The 16,282-nt window shown below is 42.7% G+C and overlaps 1 protein-coding gene across 1 annotated transcript in view; it reads right to left on the bottom strand.

Annotated features, from left to right (window-relative positions):
- fmn2b (formin 2b) overlaps positions 1-16,282 on the bottom strand; it is a 105,145-nt gene that overhangs the window by 29,074 nt on the left and 59,789 nt on the right. Inside the window, exon 13 of the mRNA XM_030755152.1 lies at positions 4,430-4,489. Coding sequence (XP_030611012.1) covers positions 4,430-4,489 — 60 coding nt within the window. The remainder of the gene's footprint in view (positions 1-4,429; positions 4,490-16,282) is intronic.

Raw genomic sequence — 16,282 nt, 5'->3', positions numbered from 1 at the left:
TGCCTAGTCCGGCCTTTTGTTCAGCACCTGCAAATAAAGTGAATTACCTTTTACCTTTGCCTGGCGTGTCCTGCATTGGGGTCCTCCTTCCTGCCTGCCACACCAACATTACATGACAGAACGACGCGACCATAATGGACCCCGCGGATACGGAATTGTACAGCCGCACTAGCCTGGCTCTTGGAGGACCTGCGTTCTGGAAAGGTCCCCGGCGACGCCGCCATCTTCCCCAGCCAGAGTCAAAAGAATTCCGAGCGGGTGGGCTTTTTCTGGCTCCAGCCACTCACTCCCCTGCCTCTCCATGTGCTAGCCACTCTTCTCCTCAGAAGTCTAAACAGGGACGGAGGAAGCGTTTTCCCGCTACCTGGGATATACAGTAAAGGTCCCTGGCCACCCAGCTCACTCACTTCACTGCCGTCTCAGGCTGTTCCGGAGGGCAGGCAGCTAGACTCCCAGCAGCAGTGGAGAGGATCACCTCCGGCACCGTGCGATATAAAGCCGCGGATTTTATCACCGCCACCACGAATTTCCACCCATCTGCACCGCCATTTCCTCAGCCTGCTTCAGTGGGGAAGGAGCATCACTGTCAGCATCCAAAACGACAATCGCAGCCCACCAACACAGTGAGTTGCTCTGTTTTGACCTCAGTAAAAAACATTAAATCACGGACTGTATTTAATAATCCAGTGGTTAGCGAGACTCACATGGACACCCCTGAAACCATGTCATACCGTCAAGCTATGGACTGCTGCTCTCGCCCTGTTTGAGGAGAAAAAGAAAACCATCATTTGGAGAGTGGACACACTGTGTTTTGAACTGTTGGCTGACCCGTGTGAGGAAGAACAGGAAGCCATTACAACCAAGCTTCAAGGACTGGTTGTTGGCTTTCCATGGTTGCTGGATTCCTTACACGGGTTAGTAAAGGACTTTCTGATCACCACCCTTCACCTCCAGCCATCCACGCCTGCTGCAGCCACTCTCAAGTCTCCATCCCAGCTTCAGTCTCCGTCACCTGCAGCAGCAGAGCTTCCGTCCCAGCTTCAGTCTCCATCGCTCGCAGCAGCAGAGCTTCCGTCCCAGCTTCAGTCTCCGTCGCCTGCAACAGCAGCAGGCCCCAAGCCACAGCCACGCTCCACAGTGTTCCCATCATCCACAACAGCTGCAGCTCTTCCCCAGTCTCTCTCTCTGTTAGCTGTAGCTCCAGCCTCCCTCCAGCCTCAGTCCCTGTCTCTGTTAGCTGTAGCTCCAGCCTCCCTCCAGCCCCGCTCTCAGTCAGCTCCAGTTGCCCTCCCTCGCTCTCAGTCAGCTCCAGTCGCTCTCCCTCGCTCTCAGTCAGCTCCAGTCACTCTCCCTCGCTCTCAGTCAGCTCCAATCGCTCTCCCTCGCTCTCAGTCAGCTCCAGGTCCAGTCGCTGTCCCTCGCTCTCAGTCAGCTCCGGGTCCAGTTGCTCTCCGTCAGCTCCGGGTCCAGTCAGCTCCGGGTCCAGTCGCTCTCCGTCTATTCCAGTCTCAGTCATCTCCGGTAGTTCTCCCTCAGTCCACAGTGTGTTTCAGTTAGCTTCTTCACCCCCTTGGTCTCTCTGGTCAGTTCAGTTTCAGTCCCCTCAGTTCCTGTCTTAGTCCCCTCAGTTTCAGTCCCAGTGCCCTCAGCTCCTCCTTTCTCTGTAGTTTTGGTCCCGTCAGCTTCTCTCCAGCCAGGGTCACAGTCAGCTGTGGCAGCTGCCCCCTAGTCAGAGCCCTTGTCACCATCATCCTCACCACCACCAGACTCACCCAAACAATCCCCAAAGCAGCCCCAGTCGTCGGAGGAGATGGCTGCGCGCCCTGCAAAGCAGCCCCAGTCATTGGAGGAGACGGCTGTGTGCCCTGCAAAGCAGCCCCAGTCATCGGAGGAGAAGGCTGCGCGCCCTGCAAAGCAGCCCCAGCCTGCGCATCCTGTGTCCAAGCGTCCAGAGGGTCCCGCTCAGCCAGAACCCGCGCTGGAGGGTCCCACTCAGTCTGAGCGTCCAGAGGGTCCCGCTCGGTCAGAGCGTCCGGAGGGTCCCACTCAGTCTGAGCCTGCGCTGGAAGGTCCGGCTCAGTCCGAGTCCCGTCCTGCGCCTCACCCGGAGCCCGAGCCTCCTGTCTCGTCCCCCCACCGCTGGGAACGCAGCAGGCCCCCTCTTCTGTCTCGTCGACGCCGCCGCTGGGAGCGCGGCCGGCCCCCTGTCCTGTCTCTTCACCACCGCCGCTGGGAGCGCGGTTGGCCTCCTGACGAACCTTGGGTTCCCCAGCCTGTGAGTTCAGCTCCTTGGCCTGGGCGGCCCCCTGAACATTATGGACTATTTTTCAGGCCTTGTGCTGTTTTTTTGTTTGGGCCTTGTGTTTTCAGTTCTGACCTTGGCCCTCCTGTACTGCTTCATCCGTCTCCGCCTTCATTCCCTGGACTCTGTTTTGGACTGCTTTATCCAGCCTTGGGCTGCCGCCTTTTGTTCTCGCTCTGTATTTTTGTTTTGTTTTGGACTTTATCCCTTCCCTGGCAGACCCCCTGAACTGTTTTTGATTTCTGTTTTGTTTCCCGGGTTTGGTTTGTTTGTCTCGTCTCCCTGCTGTTTGTCCTGTTCCGCCATTGTATTAAGTCTGGTATTTTGGCACTGAGTTTTGCCACTAGCCCTGCCTAGTCCGGCCTTTTGTTCAGCACCTGCAAATAAAGTGAATTACCTTTTACCTTTGCCTGGCGTGTCCTGCATTGGGGTCCTCATTCCTGCCTACCATGCCGACATTACATGACATTGACAACTATTGTGATTGTTCACTGTTTTACTGTTGGTGTGATTATTCAGAAATAGAAGTGATAAAAGCTCTTGCCTCATGGGGTGAGGATGATCATTAGAAAGATCAGCCCAGAACTACACAGAGAATACATGTTAAAGATCTGAAACTCAACCACAGAATGGGCCAAAATTGAAAACTCAGTCTAAGTCGTGGGCCAGACAGGATTAACTTTTAATGAACAGTCTAAAACTGAAAATATTTAAATCAGCAATATGAATTTGAATGGCCACAATACAGCAACATTTTCCTAAACACATTAAATAAAATATAAAAATAATATATTTCTTCAAAAATAACATCTGAAAAAAGGTTAACATTTAAAGCTGATGAAAATTTGCAAATTTCTTTTTTGAAATGATATCAGAAAAAAGTCTAGAGACAATAAACAACAATCTATTTAGTTTTCTCTCTTATTCCATTTCTCTATTACTTTCCATGAACTGACAAATTTCCTCAGGCAGCTCATTGCACCTCTGTGTAATAAGTTATTTCCTCCAGAAAAGACTGAAACTGCTGGTGATTTAAAGCTTTGCCTCTTATAAAGTTTACCATCTGCGTTACACTGCTTATGACATGTTCTGTCTTCAGGACTTTGCTGCACAATTTTTCCTGGTGTGTGATGCAGTGATACATTGTCAGCTCACCTGTGCAGGTCTCCGGCTGCATCTTCTCCCACATCTGTCCCACAATTTCACTCTTTTCCCTGCACATTGCAGGTGGGGAAAAGCCAGTTATTTGGATGTCATCACTTTGTTAAGGTCTTGAAGAAGACCAAAACTGTTACCCTCAGGAACCACCAAGGCTCAAGCCTGCCATGGACTGGATACTGCTGAAACACCAGCATCACTGTCCACAGTGAAGTGAATTTTACAGAGATTGAGAGGGTGTTGACTAAGAAAAAAGCCAAATGCCTTCTGGAGGAAAGTTTATGGTCAGACAAGAAAAAGATTGAGCTATTTTGGAAAAATACCAGACTTGTTTTGGAGCAACAGGAGAATGATCCCAAACACACATCAAAACTGGTTTTGGAATGGATAAAGCAGGCTAACATTAAACTTCTGGAATGACCTCAACTCCATTAAAAAAATTTGTTGACTGTGCCTAAAAGCTTGGTCAGTGTAAGCAAACCAACCAATTTAAGTAAACTCTATTATTCTGCCAAGAATTGTGGTCAAATATCCAGCTAGAATTATGCCAGATGTTACTGAAGGCTTCCAAAAGTGTCCAGTCAAGGTGCAACTTGCTAAGGGACATTTAACCAAAGTAGGGGTATAAGTTCATATTTAAGTCTATGTATCTAATTTGACCCCATGTGGATTAGAGCAAATCCAAAAAAAAATTCAACTTAGTGCACCCAATTCTTGTTTGTCAAAGTCATTAAAGGTGTACAATCAAAATAAAAACAGGAAAAAAAACAGTTCAAAGAAATAATTAAATTACTATGATGAGTATATGTAAACTTTTGATCAAGTGCGCATACAAGCTATTCCCTAATTATCAGTTAGTTGATGGTGGAATAAACTTGGAAGAAAAAGAAGATGTGTGTAAGAATTTACTCAGGGTAGATAAAGATCAGCGTCTAAACAGAAGAACATGCAGTATGGGTGGAAATTTACCTCATCAAAGTGTCTGAGGTAGTATGCAACAATGTAAGACAGAAGACTTTTCATACTGTCCTGTATGTGGAAAGAGGAACAAATGTAAGTGAAGATGGCATTTCTAATGTGTCACTATATAATATATAATATATAATATATAATAAGGAGACACAATACACCAAGAATCCCAAATAGAAATCTCTGAAAACATTTTAAAACCCAAAAGATGGTAGTAGTCCTAGCCCTGCCCCTAAAGAGCCTATCAACGCCTGAAACGATAAAGCGGTCAGTTGTATTGTTGTCCAGTCACAGCAGATGACTGCCCCTCCCTGAGCCTGGTTCTGCTGGACATTTTTCTATTAAAAGGGAGTTTTTTTTTTTGCCAAGTGCTTGCTCATAGGGGGTCGTTTTGACTTTTGATTTTTCTCTGTAATTATTGTAGTCTTTACCCTACAATATAATGCTCCTTGAGGTGACTTTTTGTTGTGATTTGGCGCTATATAAATACATTGAATTTAATTGAATTGTACTGCCACATGCACATTTTAGTGATTGATGGGTGTTTCAACTATACAGCTAAATGTAGTAAAGAGTAGATTAGTTGGTAATATGGCCCATGACTAAGAATTAAATCAAATTTCCAGGAATGTTACACGAAATTACAAAGTATTAAAAATTATTACAAAGTAATTTCACTTGGTGTTGGCTCTCACTGCGGTATTGTATCACTTCCTGTTCCTGTTTCGGAGCACAGTGTTTTGCTGTCTGTTAGCTGTTATATCTGTATAACTCGATTTATCTGGATAATAACATATTTTAGTGTAATCTTCACCTACTTTAAATAGCATACTCTTTGCTGAATCACCTGTATTCACATTACATTAAATGTAGTCTGTTTGTAGCTGCTCCCAGACCACCAAAAACCAAAGCTAAAATCAGCAAAAAACTATTTAAGCATAAAAATTCAAAAACAATAAATAATACAGCTTCATCAACTGCACCAAAGAATAAAACAATTAAATGTGGATTGTTAAACATTAGGTCTCTCTCTTCCAAGTCCCTATTAGTAAATGATTTAATAATTGATCAACGTATTGATTTATTCTGCCTTACAGAAACCTGGTTACAGCAGGATGAATATGTTAGTTTAAATGAATCAACACCCCCGAGTCACAGTAACTGTCAGAATGCTCGAAGCACAGGTCAAGGAGGAGGATTAGCTGCAATCTTCAATTCCAGCTTATTAATTAATCAAAGACCCAGACAAAGTTTTCATTCTTTTGAAAGCCTGACTCTTAGTCTTGTCCATCCTAATTGGGAAAATCAAAAACTTGTTTTATTTGTTATTATCTATCGTCCACCTGGTCCTTACTCAGAGTTTCTGTCTGATTTCTCAGACTTTTTATCTGATTTAGTGCTCAGTTCAGATAAAATAATTATAGTGGGTGATTTTAACATCCATGTAGATGCTGAGAATGACAGCCTCAACACTGCATTTAATCTATTGTTAGATTCAATTGGCTTCTCTCAAAATGTAAAGGAGCCCACCCACCACTTTAATCATACTCTGGATCTTGTCCTAACATATGGCATAGAAACTGAAGACTTAACAGTATTCCCTGAAAGCCCCCTCCTGTCTGATCATTTCTTAGTAACATTTACATTTACTTTAATGGATTACACAGCAGTGGGGAATAAGTTTTATTACAGTAGAAGTCTTTCTGAAAGTGCTGTAACTAAGTTTAAGGATCTAATTCCTTCATTGTTGTGCTCTTCAGTGCCATGTGCCAACACAGTGCAGAGCAGCTACCTAAACTCTGCTCCCAGTGAGGTCGATTATCTCGTCAATAGTTTTACATCCTCACTGCGTATGACTTTGGATACTGTGGCTCCTCTGAAAAGGAAAGCTTCAAATCAGAAGTGCCTGACTCCGTGGTATAATTCACAAACGCACAGCTTAAAGCAGATAACCCGAAAGCTGGAGAGGGAATGGCGTCTCACTAAATTAGAAGATGCTCATTTAGCCTGGAAAAAGAGTTTGTTGCTCTATAAAAAAGCCCTCCGTAAAGCTAGGACATCTTACTATTCATCATTAATTGAAGAAAATAAGAACAACCCCAGGTTTCTTTTCAGCACTGTAGCCAGGCTGACAAAGAGTCAGAGCTCTGTAGAGCCGAGTATTCCTTTCACGTTAACTAGTAGTGACTTCATGGATTTCTTTACAAATAAAATTTTAGACATTCGAGAAAAAATTATTCATAACCATCTCAAAGATTATTCTTCATGTTCGGCTGCTTTCAGCACTGCTGGTATTTGTTTAGACTCTTTTGCTTCAGTTGATCTTTCAGAGTTAACTTCAATAGTTACTTCCTCCAAACCAGCAACATGTTTGTTAGATCCCATTCCTACTAGACTGTTCAAAGAAGTCTTTCCAATTATTGATGCTTCAATCTTAAAAATGATCAATCAGTCTTTATTAGTTGGCTATGTACCACAGACCTTCAAGGTGGCTGTAATTAAACCTCTACTTAAAAAGCCATCACTTGACCCAGCTGTCTTAGCTAATTATAGGCCAATCTCCAACCTTCCTTTTCTCTCAAAGATTCTTGAAAGAGTAGTTGTAAAACAGCTAACTGATCATCTGCAGAGGAACTGTTTATTTGAAGAGTTTCAGTCAGGTTTCAGAATTCATCACAGTACAGAAACAGCATTAGTGAAGGTTACAAATGATCTTCTTAGAGCCTCTGACAGTGGACTCATCTCTGTTCTTGTCCTGTTGGACCTCAGTGCAGCTTTGATACTGTTGACCATAACATTTTTTTACAGAGATTAGAGCTTGCTATAGGTATTAAAGGTAGTGCACGGCAGTGGTTTGAATCATATTTATCTCATAGACTCCAATTTGTTCATGTAAATGGGGAGTCTTCTTCACACACTAAGGTTAATTATGGAGTTCCACAGGGTTCTGTGCTAGGACCAATTTTATTTACATTATACATGCTTCCCTTAGGCAGTATTATTAGAAAGCATTGCATCAATTTTCATTGTTATGCAGATGATACTCAGCTTTACCTATCAATGAAGCCAGATGACACACATCAATTAGTTAAACTGCAGGAATGTCTTAAAGATATTAAGGCCTGGATCACCTCTAATTTGCTGCTTCTAAATTCAGATAAAACTGAAATTCTTGTTCTCGGCCCCACAAATCTTAGGAACATGGTGTCTAACCACATACTTACTCTGGATGACATTACTTTGGCCTCCAGAAACACTGTGAGAAATCTTGGAGTCATTTTTGACCAGGATATGTCCTTCAATGCACATATTAAACAAATATGTAGGACCACTTTTTTGCATTTGTGCAATATTTCTAAAATTAGAAACATCCTTTCTCAGAGTGATGCTGAAAAGCTCATTCATGCATTTATTACTTCTAGGCTGGATTATTGTAATTCCTTATTATCAGGCTGTCCTAAAAGCTCCCTGAAAAGCCTTCAGCTGATCCAAAATGCTGCAGCTAGAGTACTGACAGGGACTAGAAAGAGAGAGCATATTTCTCCCATATTGGCTTCTCTTCATTGGCTCCCTGTTAAATCTAGAATAGAATTTAAAATTCTTCTCCTCACATACAAGGTCTTGAATAATCAGGCACCATCTTATCTCAAAGACCTCATAGTACCATATCACCCCAACAGAGCACTTCGCTCTCAGACTGCTGGCTTACTTGTGGTTCCTAGGATACTTAAGAGTAGAATGGGAGGCAGAGCCTTCAGCTTTCAGGCGCCTCTTCTGTGGAACCAGCTTCCAGCTTGGATTCGGGAGACAGACACCCTCTCTATTTTTAAGATTAGGCTTAAAACTTTCCTTTATGATAAAGCTTATAGTTAGGGCTGGATCAGGTGACCCTGAACCATCCCTTAGTTATGCTGCTATAGGCCTAGTCTGCTGGGGGGTTCACATAATGCACTGTTTCTCATTCACCTTATTTACTTTGTTTATACTCCACTCTGCATTTAATCATTAATTGATATTAATCTCTGGCTCTCTTCCACAGCATGTCTTTCTCTCCCCTCAGCCCAACCGGTCGCGGCAGATGACTGCCCCTCCCTGAGCCTGGTTCTGCTGGAGGTTTCTTCCTGTTAAAAGGGAGTTTTTCCTTTCCACTGTCGCCAAGTGCTTGCTCATAGGGGGTTGTTTTGACTTTTGGGTTTTCTCTGTATTGTTGTAGGGTCTTTACCCACAATACAAAGCGCCTTGAGGCGACAGTTTGTTGTGATTTGGTGCTATATAAATAAAATTGAATTGAATTAAATTGAATTACTCACTTTATTTGTTTTTAGAAATTCGCTAGCTTAGCTCAGCTAGTAGCTTAGCCCTTAGCCGACTCACTACCAGCATGGCTCCTTCTCCTGTCTCTCCTGCACTTTCCTGCTCTGGGTGTCACATGTTTAGTTACTCCTCGGCCTCCTTTAGCAGTAACGGTACTTGTAATAAATGTAGTCTGTTTGTAGCTCTGGAGGCCAGGCTTTCTGAATTGGAGACTCGGCTCCGCACCCTGGAAAATCCTGCATCTAGCCAGGCCCCTGTAGCGGGTGCGGACCATGGTAGCTTAGCCGCCGTTAGCTCCCCCCCAGCAGATCCCGAGCAGCAGGGAAAACAGGCCGGCTGGGTGACGGTGAGGAGGAAGCGTAGTCCTAAGCAGAAGCCCCGGGTACACCACCAACCTGTTCACGTCTCTAACCGTTTTTCTCCACTCGGCGACACACCCGCCGAGGAACAAACTCTGGTTATTGGTGACTCTGTTTTGAGAAACGTAAACTAGAGACACCGGCGACCATAGTCAAATGTCTTCCAGGGGCCAGAGCAGGCGACATTCATGGAAATTTGAAACTGCTGGCTAAGGCTAATCGTAGATTTGGTAAGATCGTTATTCACGTCGGCAGTAATGACACCCGGTTACGCCAATCGGAGGTCACTAAAATTAATATTGACTCGGTGTGTAACTTTGCAAAAACAATGTCGGACTCTGTAGTTTTCTCTGGGCCCCTCCCCAATCAGACCAGGAGCGACATGTTTAGCCGCATGTTCTCCTTGAATCGCTGGCTGTCTGAGTGGTGTCCAAAAAATGACGTGGGCTTCATAGATAATTGGCAAAGTTTCTGGGGAAAACCTGGTCTTATTAGGAGAGACGGCATCCATCCCACTTTGGATGGAGCAGCTCTCATTTCTAGAAATCTGGCCAAATTTATTAACCCTCCTAAAAACTGACTACCCAGGGTTGAGACCAGGAAGCAGAGTTGCAGTCTTACACGCCTATCTGCAGCTTCTCTCCTCCTGCCATCCCCCCAAAACCCCATCCCCATAGAGTCGGTGCCTGCTCCCAGACCACCAAAAAACAAAGCTAAAATCAGCAAAAAGCTATTTAAGCATAAAAATTCAAAAACAATAAATAATACAGCTTCATCAACTGCACCAAAAATTAAACAATTAAATGTGGATTGTTAAACATTAGGTCTCTCTCTTCCAAGTCCCTATTAGTAAATGATTTAATAGTTGATCAACATATTGATTTATTCTGCCTTACAGAAACCTGGTTACAGCAGGATGAATATGTTAGTTTAAATGAATCAACACCCCCGAGTCACAGTAACTGTCAGAATGCTCGAAGCACAGGTCGAGGAGGAGGATTAGCTGCAATCTTCAATTCCAGCTTATTAATTAATCAAAGACCCAGACAAAGTTTTCATTCTTTTGAAAGCCTGACTCTTAGTCTTGTCCATCCTAATTGGGAAAATCAAAAACCTGTTTTATTTGTTATTATCTATCGTCCACCTGGTCCTTACTCAGAGTTTCTGTCTGATTTCTCCGACTTTTTATCTGATTTAGTGCTCAGTTCAGATAAAATAATTATAGTGGGTGATTTTAACATCCATGTAGATGCTGAGAATGACAGCCTCAACACTGCATTTAATCTATTGTTAGATTCAATTGGCTTCTCTCAAAATGTAAAGGAGCCCACCCACCACTTTAATGATACTCTGGATCTTGTCCTAACATATGGCATAGAAACTGAAGACTTAACAGTATTCCCTGAAAGCCCCCTCCTGTCTGATCATTTCTTAGTAACATTTACATTTACTTTAATGGATTACACAGCAGTGGGGAATAAGTTTTATTACAGTAGAAGTCTTTCTGAAAGTGCTGTAACTAAGTTTAAGGATCTAATTCCTTCATTGTTGTGCTCTTCAGTGCCATGTGCCAACACAGTGCAGAGCAGCTACCTAAACTCTGCTCCCAGTGAGGTCGATTATCTCGTCAATAGTTTTACATCCTCACTGCGTATAACTTTGGATACTGTGGCTCCTCTGAAAAGGAAAGCTTCAAATCAGAAGTGCCTGACTCCGTGGTATAATTCACAAAAACACAGCTTAAAGCAGATAACCCGAAAGCTGGAGAGGGAATGGCGTCTCACTAAATTAGAAGATGCTCATTTAGCCTGGAAAAAGAGTTTGTTGCTCTATAAAAAAGCCCTCCGTAAAGCTAGGACATCTTACTATTCATCATTAATTGAAGAAAATAAGAACAACCCCAGGTTTCTTTTCAGCACTGTAGCCAGGCTGACAAAGAGTCAGAGCTCTGTAGAGCCGAGTATTCCTTTCACGTTAACTAGTAGTGACTTCATGGACTTCTTTACAAATAAAATTTTAGACATTCGAGAAAAAATTATTCATAACCATCTCAAAGATTATTCTTCATGTTCGGCTGCTTTCAGCACTGCTGGTATTTGTTTAGACTCTTTTGCTTCAGTTGATCTTTCAGAGTTAACTTCAATAGTTACTTCCTCCAAACCAGCAACATGTTTGTTAGATCCCATTCCTACTAGACTGTTCAAAGAAGTCTTTCCAATTATTGATGCTTCAATCTTAAAAATCATCAATCAGTCTTTATTAGTTGGCTATGTACCACAGACCTTCAAGGTGGCTGTAATTAAACCTCTACTTAAAAAGCCATCACTTGACCCAGCTGTCTTAGCTAATTATAGGCCAATCTCCAACCTTCCTTTTCTCTCAAAGATTCTTGAAAGAGTAGTTGTAAAACAGCTAACTGATCATCTGCAGAGGAACTGTTTATTTGAAGAGTTTCAGTCAGGTTTCAGAATTCATCACAGTACAGAAACAGCATTAGTGAAGGTTACAAATGATCTTCTTAAAGCCTCTGACAGTGGACTCATCTCTGTTCTTGTCCTGTTGGACCTCAGTGCAGCTTTTGATACTGTTGACCATAACATTTTATTACAGAGATTAGAGCTTGCTATAGGTATTAAAGGTACTGCACTGCAGTGGTTTGAATCATATTTATCTCATAGACTCCAATTTGTTCATGTAAATGGGGAGTCTTCTTCACACACTAAGGTTAATTATGGAGTTCCACAGGGTTCTGTGCTAGGACCAATTTTATTTACATTATACATGCTTCCATTAGGCAGTATTATTAGAAAGCACTGCATCAATTTTCATTGTTATGCAGATGATACTCAGCTTTACCTATCAATGAAGCCAGATGACACACATCAATTAGTTAAACTGTAGGAATGTCTTAAAGATATTAAGGCCTGGATGACCTCTAATTTCCTGCTTCTAAATTCAGATAAAACTGAAATTCTTGTTCTCGGCCCCACAAATCTTAGAAACATGGTGTCTAACCGGATACTTACTCTGGATGGCATTACTTTGGCCTCCAGTAACACTGTAAGAAATCTTGGAGTCATTTTTGACCAGGATATGTCCTTCAATGCACATATTAAACAAATATGTAGGACCACTTTTTTGCATTTGCGCAATATTTCTAAAATTAGAAACATCCTTTCTCAGAGTGATGCTGAAAAGCTAATTGCATTTATTACTTCTAGGCTGGATTATTGTAATTCATTATTATCAGGCTGTCCTAAAAGCTCCCTGAAAAGCCTTCAGCTGATCCAAAATGCTGCAGCTAGAGTACTGACTGGGACTAGAAAGAGAGAGCATATTTCTCCCATATTGGCTTCTCTTCATTGGCTCCCTGTTAAATCTAGAATAGAATTTAAAATTCTTCTCCTCACATACAAGGTCTTGAATAATCAGGCACCATCTTATCTCAAAGACCTCATAGTACCATATCACCCCAACAGAGCACTTCGCTCTCAGACTGCTGGCTTACTTGTGGTTCCTAGGATACTTAAGAGTAGAATGGGAGGCAGAGCCTTCAGCTTTCAGGCGCCTCTTCTGTGGAACCAGCTTCCAGCTTGGATTCGGGAGACAGACACCCTCTCTATTTTTAAGATTAGGCTTAAAACTTTCCTTTATGATAAAGCTTATAGTTAGGGCTGGATCAGGTGACCCTGAACCATCCCTTAGTTATGCTGCTATAGGCCTAGTCTGCTGGGGGGTTCACATAATGCACTGTTTCTCATTCACCTTATTTACTTTGTTTATACTCCACTCTGCATTTAATCATTAATTGATATTAATCTCTGGCTCTCTTCCACAGCATGTCTTTCTCTCCCCTCAGCCCAACCGGTCGCGGCAGATGACTGCCCCTCCCTGAGCCTGGTTCTGCTGGAGGTTTCTTCCTGTTAAAAGGGAGTTTTTCCTTTCCACTGTCGCCAAGTGCTTGCTCATAGGGGGTTGTTTTGACTTTTGGGTTTTCTCTGTATTGTTGTAGGGTCTTTACCCACAATACAAAGCGCCTTGAGGCGACAGTTTGTTGTGATTTGGTGCTATATAAATAAAATTGAATTGAATTAAATTGAATTACTCACTTTATTTGTTTTTAGAAATTCGCTAGCTTAGCTCAGCTAGTAGCTTAGCCCTTAGCCGACTCACTACCAGCATGGCTCCTTCTCCTGTCTCTCCTGCACTTTCCTGCTCTGGGTGTCACATGTTTAGTTACTCCTCGGCCTCCTTTAGCAGTAACGGTACTTGTAATAAATGTAGTCTGTTTGTAGCTCTGGAGGCCAGGCTTTCTGAATTGGAGACTCGGCTCCGCACCCTGGAAAATCCTGCATCTAGCCAGGCCCCTGTAGCGGGTGCGGACCATGGTAGCTTAGCCGCCGTTAGCTCCCCCCCAGCAGATCCCGAGCAGCAGGGAAAACAGGCCGGCTGGGTGACGGTGAGGAGGAAGCGTAGTCCTAAGCAGAAGCCCCGGGTACACCACCAACCTGTTCACGTCTCTAACCGTTTTTCTCCACTCGGCGACACACCCGCCGAGGAACAAACTCTGGTTATTGGTGACTCTGTTTTGAGAAACGTAAACTAGAGACACCGGCGACCATAGTCAAATGTCTTCCAGGGGCCAGAGCAGGCGACATTCATGGAAATTTGAAACTGCTGGCTAAGGCTAATCGTAGATTTGGTAAGATCGTTATTCACGTCGGCAGTAATGACACCCGGTTACGCCAATCGGAGGTCACTAAAATTAATATTGACTCGGTGTGTAACTTTGCAAAAACAATGTCGGACTCTGTAGTTTTCTCTGGGCCCCTCCCCAATCAGACCAGGAGCGACATGTTTAGCCGCATGTTCTCCTTGAATCGCTGGCTGTCTGAGTGGTGTCCAAAAAATGACGTGGGCTTCATAGATAATTGGCAAAGTTTCTGGGGAAAACCTGGTCTTATTAGGAGAGACGGCATCCATCCCACTTTGGATGGAGCAGCTCTCATTTCTAGAAATCTGGCCAAATTTATTAACCCTCCTAAAAACTGACTACCCAGGGTTGAGACCAGGAAGCAGAGTTGCAGTCTTACACGCCTATCTGCAGCTTCTCTCCTCCTGCCATCCCCCCAAAACCCCATCCCCATAGAGTCGGTGCCTGCTCCCAGACCACCAAAAAACAAAGCTAAAATCAGCAAAAAGCTATTTAAGCATAAAAATTCAAAAACAATAAATAATACAGCTTCATCAACTGCACCAAAAATTAAACAATTAAATGTGGATTGTTAAACATTAGGTCTCTCTCTTCCAAGTCCCTATTAGTAAATGATTTAATAGTTGATCAACATATTGATTTATTCTGCCTTACAGAAACCTGGTTACAGCAGGATGAATATGTTAGTTTAAATGAATCAACACCCCCGAGTCACAGTAACTGTCAGAATGCTCGAAGCACAGGTCGAGGAGGAGGATTAGCTGCAATCTTCAATTCCAGCTTATTAATTAATCAAAGACCCAGACAAAGTTTTCATTCTTTTGAAAGCCTGACTCTTAGTCTTGTCCATCCTAATTGGGAAAATCAAAAACCTGTTTTATTTGTTATTATCTATCGTCCACCTGGTCCTTACTCAGAGTTTCTGTCTGATTTCTCCGACTTTTTATCTGATTTAGTGCTCAGTTCAGATAAAATAATTATAGTGGGTGATTTTAACATCCATGTAGATGCTGAGAATGACAGCCTCAACACTGCATTTAATCTATTGTTAGATTCAATTGGCTTCTCTCAAAATGTAAAGGAGCCCACCCACCACTTTAATCATACTCTGGATCTTGTCCTAACATATGGCATAGAAACTGAAGACTTAACAGTATTCCCTGAAAGCCCCCTCCTGTCTGATCATTTCTTAGTAACATTTACATTTACTTTAATGGATTACACAGCAGTGGGGAATAAGTTTTATTACAGTAGAAGTCTTTCTGAAAGTGCTGTAACTAAGTTTAAGGATCTAATTCCTTCATTGTTGTGCTCTTCAGTGCCATGTGCCAACACAGTGCAGAGCAGCTACCTAAACTCTGCTCCCAGTGAGGTCGATTATCTCGTCAATAGTTTTACATCCTCACTGCGTATAACTTTGGATACTGTGGCTCCTCTGAAAAGGAAAGCTTCAAATCAGAAGTGCCTGACTCCGTGGTATAATTCACAAAAACACAGCTTAAAGCAGATAACCCGAAAGCTGGAGAGGGAATGGCGTCTCACTAAATTAGAAGATGCTCATTTAGCCTGGAAAAAGAGTTTGTTGCTCTATAAAAAAGCCCTCCGTAAAGCTAGGACATCTTACTATTCATCATTAATTGAAGAAAATAAGAACAACCCCAGGTTTCTTTTCAGCACTGTAGCCAGGCTGACAAAGAGTCAGAGCTCTGTAGAGCCGAGTATTCCTTTCACGTTAACTAGTAGTGACTTCATGGACTTCTTTACAAATAAAATTTTAGACATTCGAGAAAAAATTATTCATAACCATCTCAAAGATTATTCTTCATGTTCGGCTGCTTTCAGCACTGCTGGTATTTGTTTAGACTCTTTTGCTTCAGTTGATCTTTCAGAGTTAACTTCAATAGTTACTTCCTCCAAACCAGCAACATGTTTGTTAGATCCCATTCCTACTAGACTGTTCAAAGAAGTCTTTCCAATTATTGATGCTTCAATCTTAAAAATCATCAATCAGTCTTTATTAGTTGGCTATGTACCACAGACCTTCAAGGTGGCTGTAATTAAACCTCTACTTAAAAAGCCATCACTTGACCCAGCTGTCTTAGCTAATTATAGGCCAATCTCCAACCTTCCTTTTCTCTCAAAGATTCTTGAAAGAGTAGTTGTAAAACAGCTAACTGATCATCTGCAGAGGAACTGTTTATTTGAAGAGTTTCAGTCAGGTTTCAGAATTCATCACAGTACAGAAACAGCATTAGTGAAGGTTACAAATGATCTTCTTAAAGCCTCTGACAGTGGACTCATCTCTGTTCTTGTCCTGTTGGACCTCAGTGCAGCTTTTGATACTGTTGACCATAACATTTTATTACAGAGATTAGAGCTTGCTATAGGTATTAAAGGTACTGCACTGCAGTGGTTTGAATCATATTTATCTCATAGACTCCAATTTGTTCATGTAAATGGGGAGTC

This window comes from Archocentrus centrarchus, chromosome 19 (genome assembly GCF_007364275.1).
Source record: "Archocentrus centrarchus isolate MPI-CPG fArcCen1 chromosome 19, fArcCen1, whole genome shotgun sequence".
Classification (NCBI taxonomy): domain Eukaryota; kingdom Metazoa; phylum Chordata; class Actinopteri; order Cichliformes; family Cichlidae; genus Archocentrus; species Archocentrus centrarchus.
This window is presented reverse-complemented; position numbering and strand designations above follow the sequence as displayed.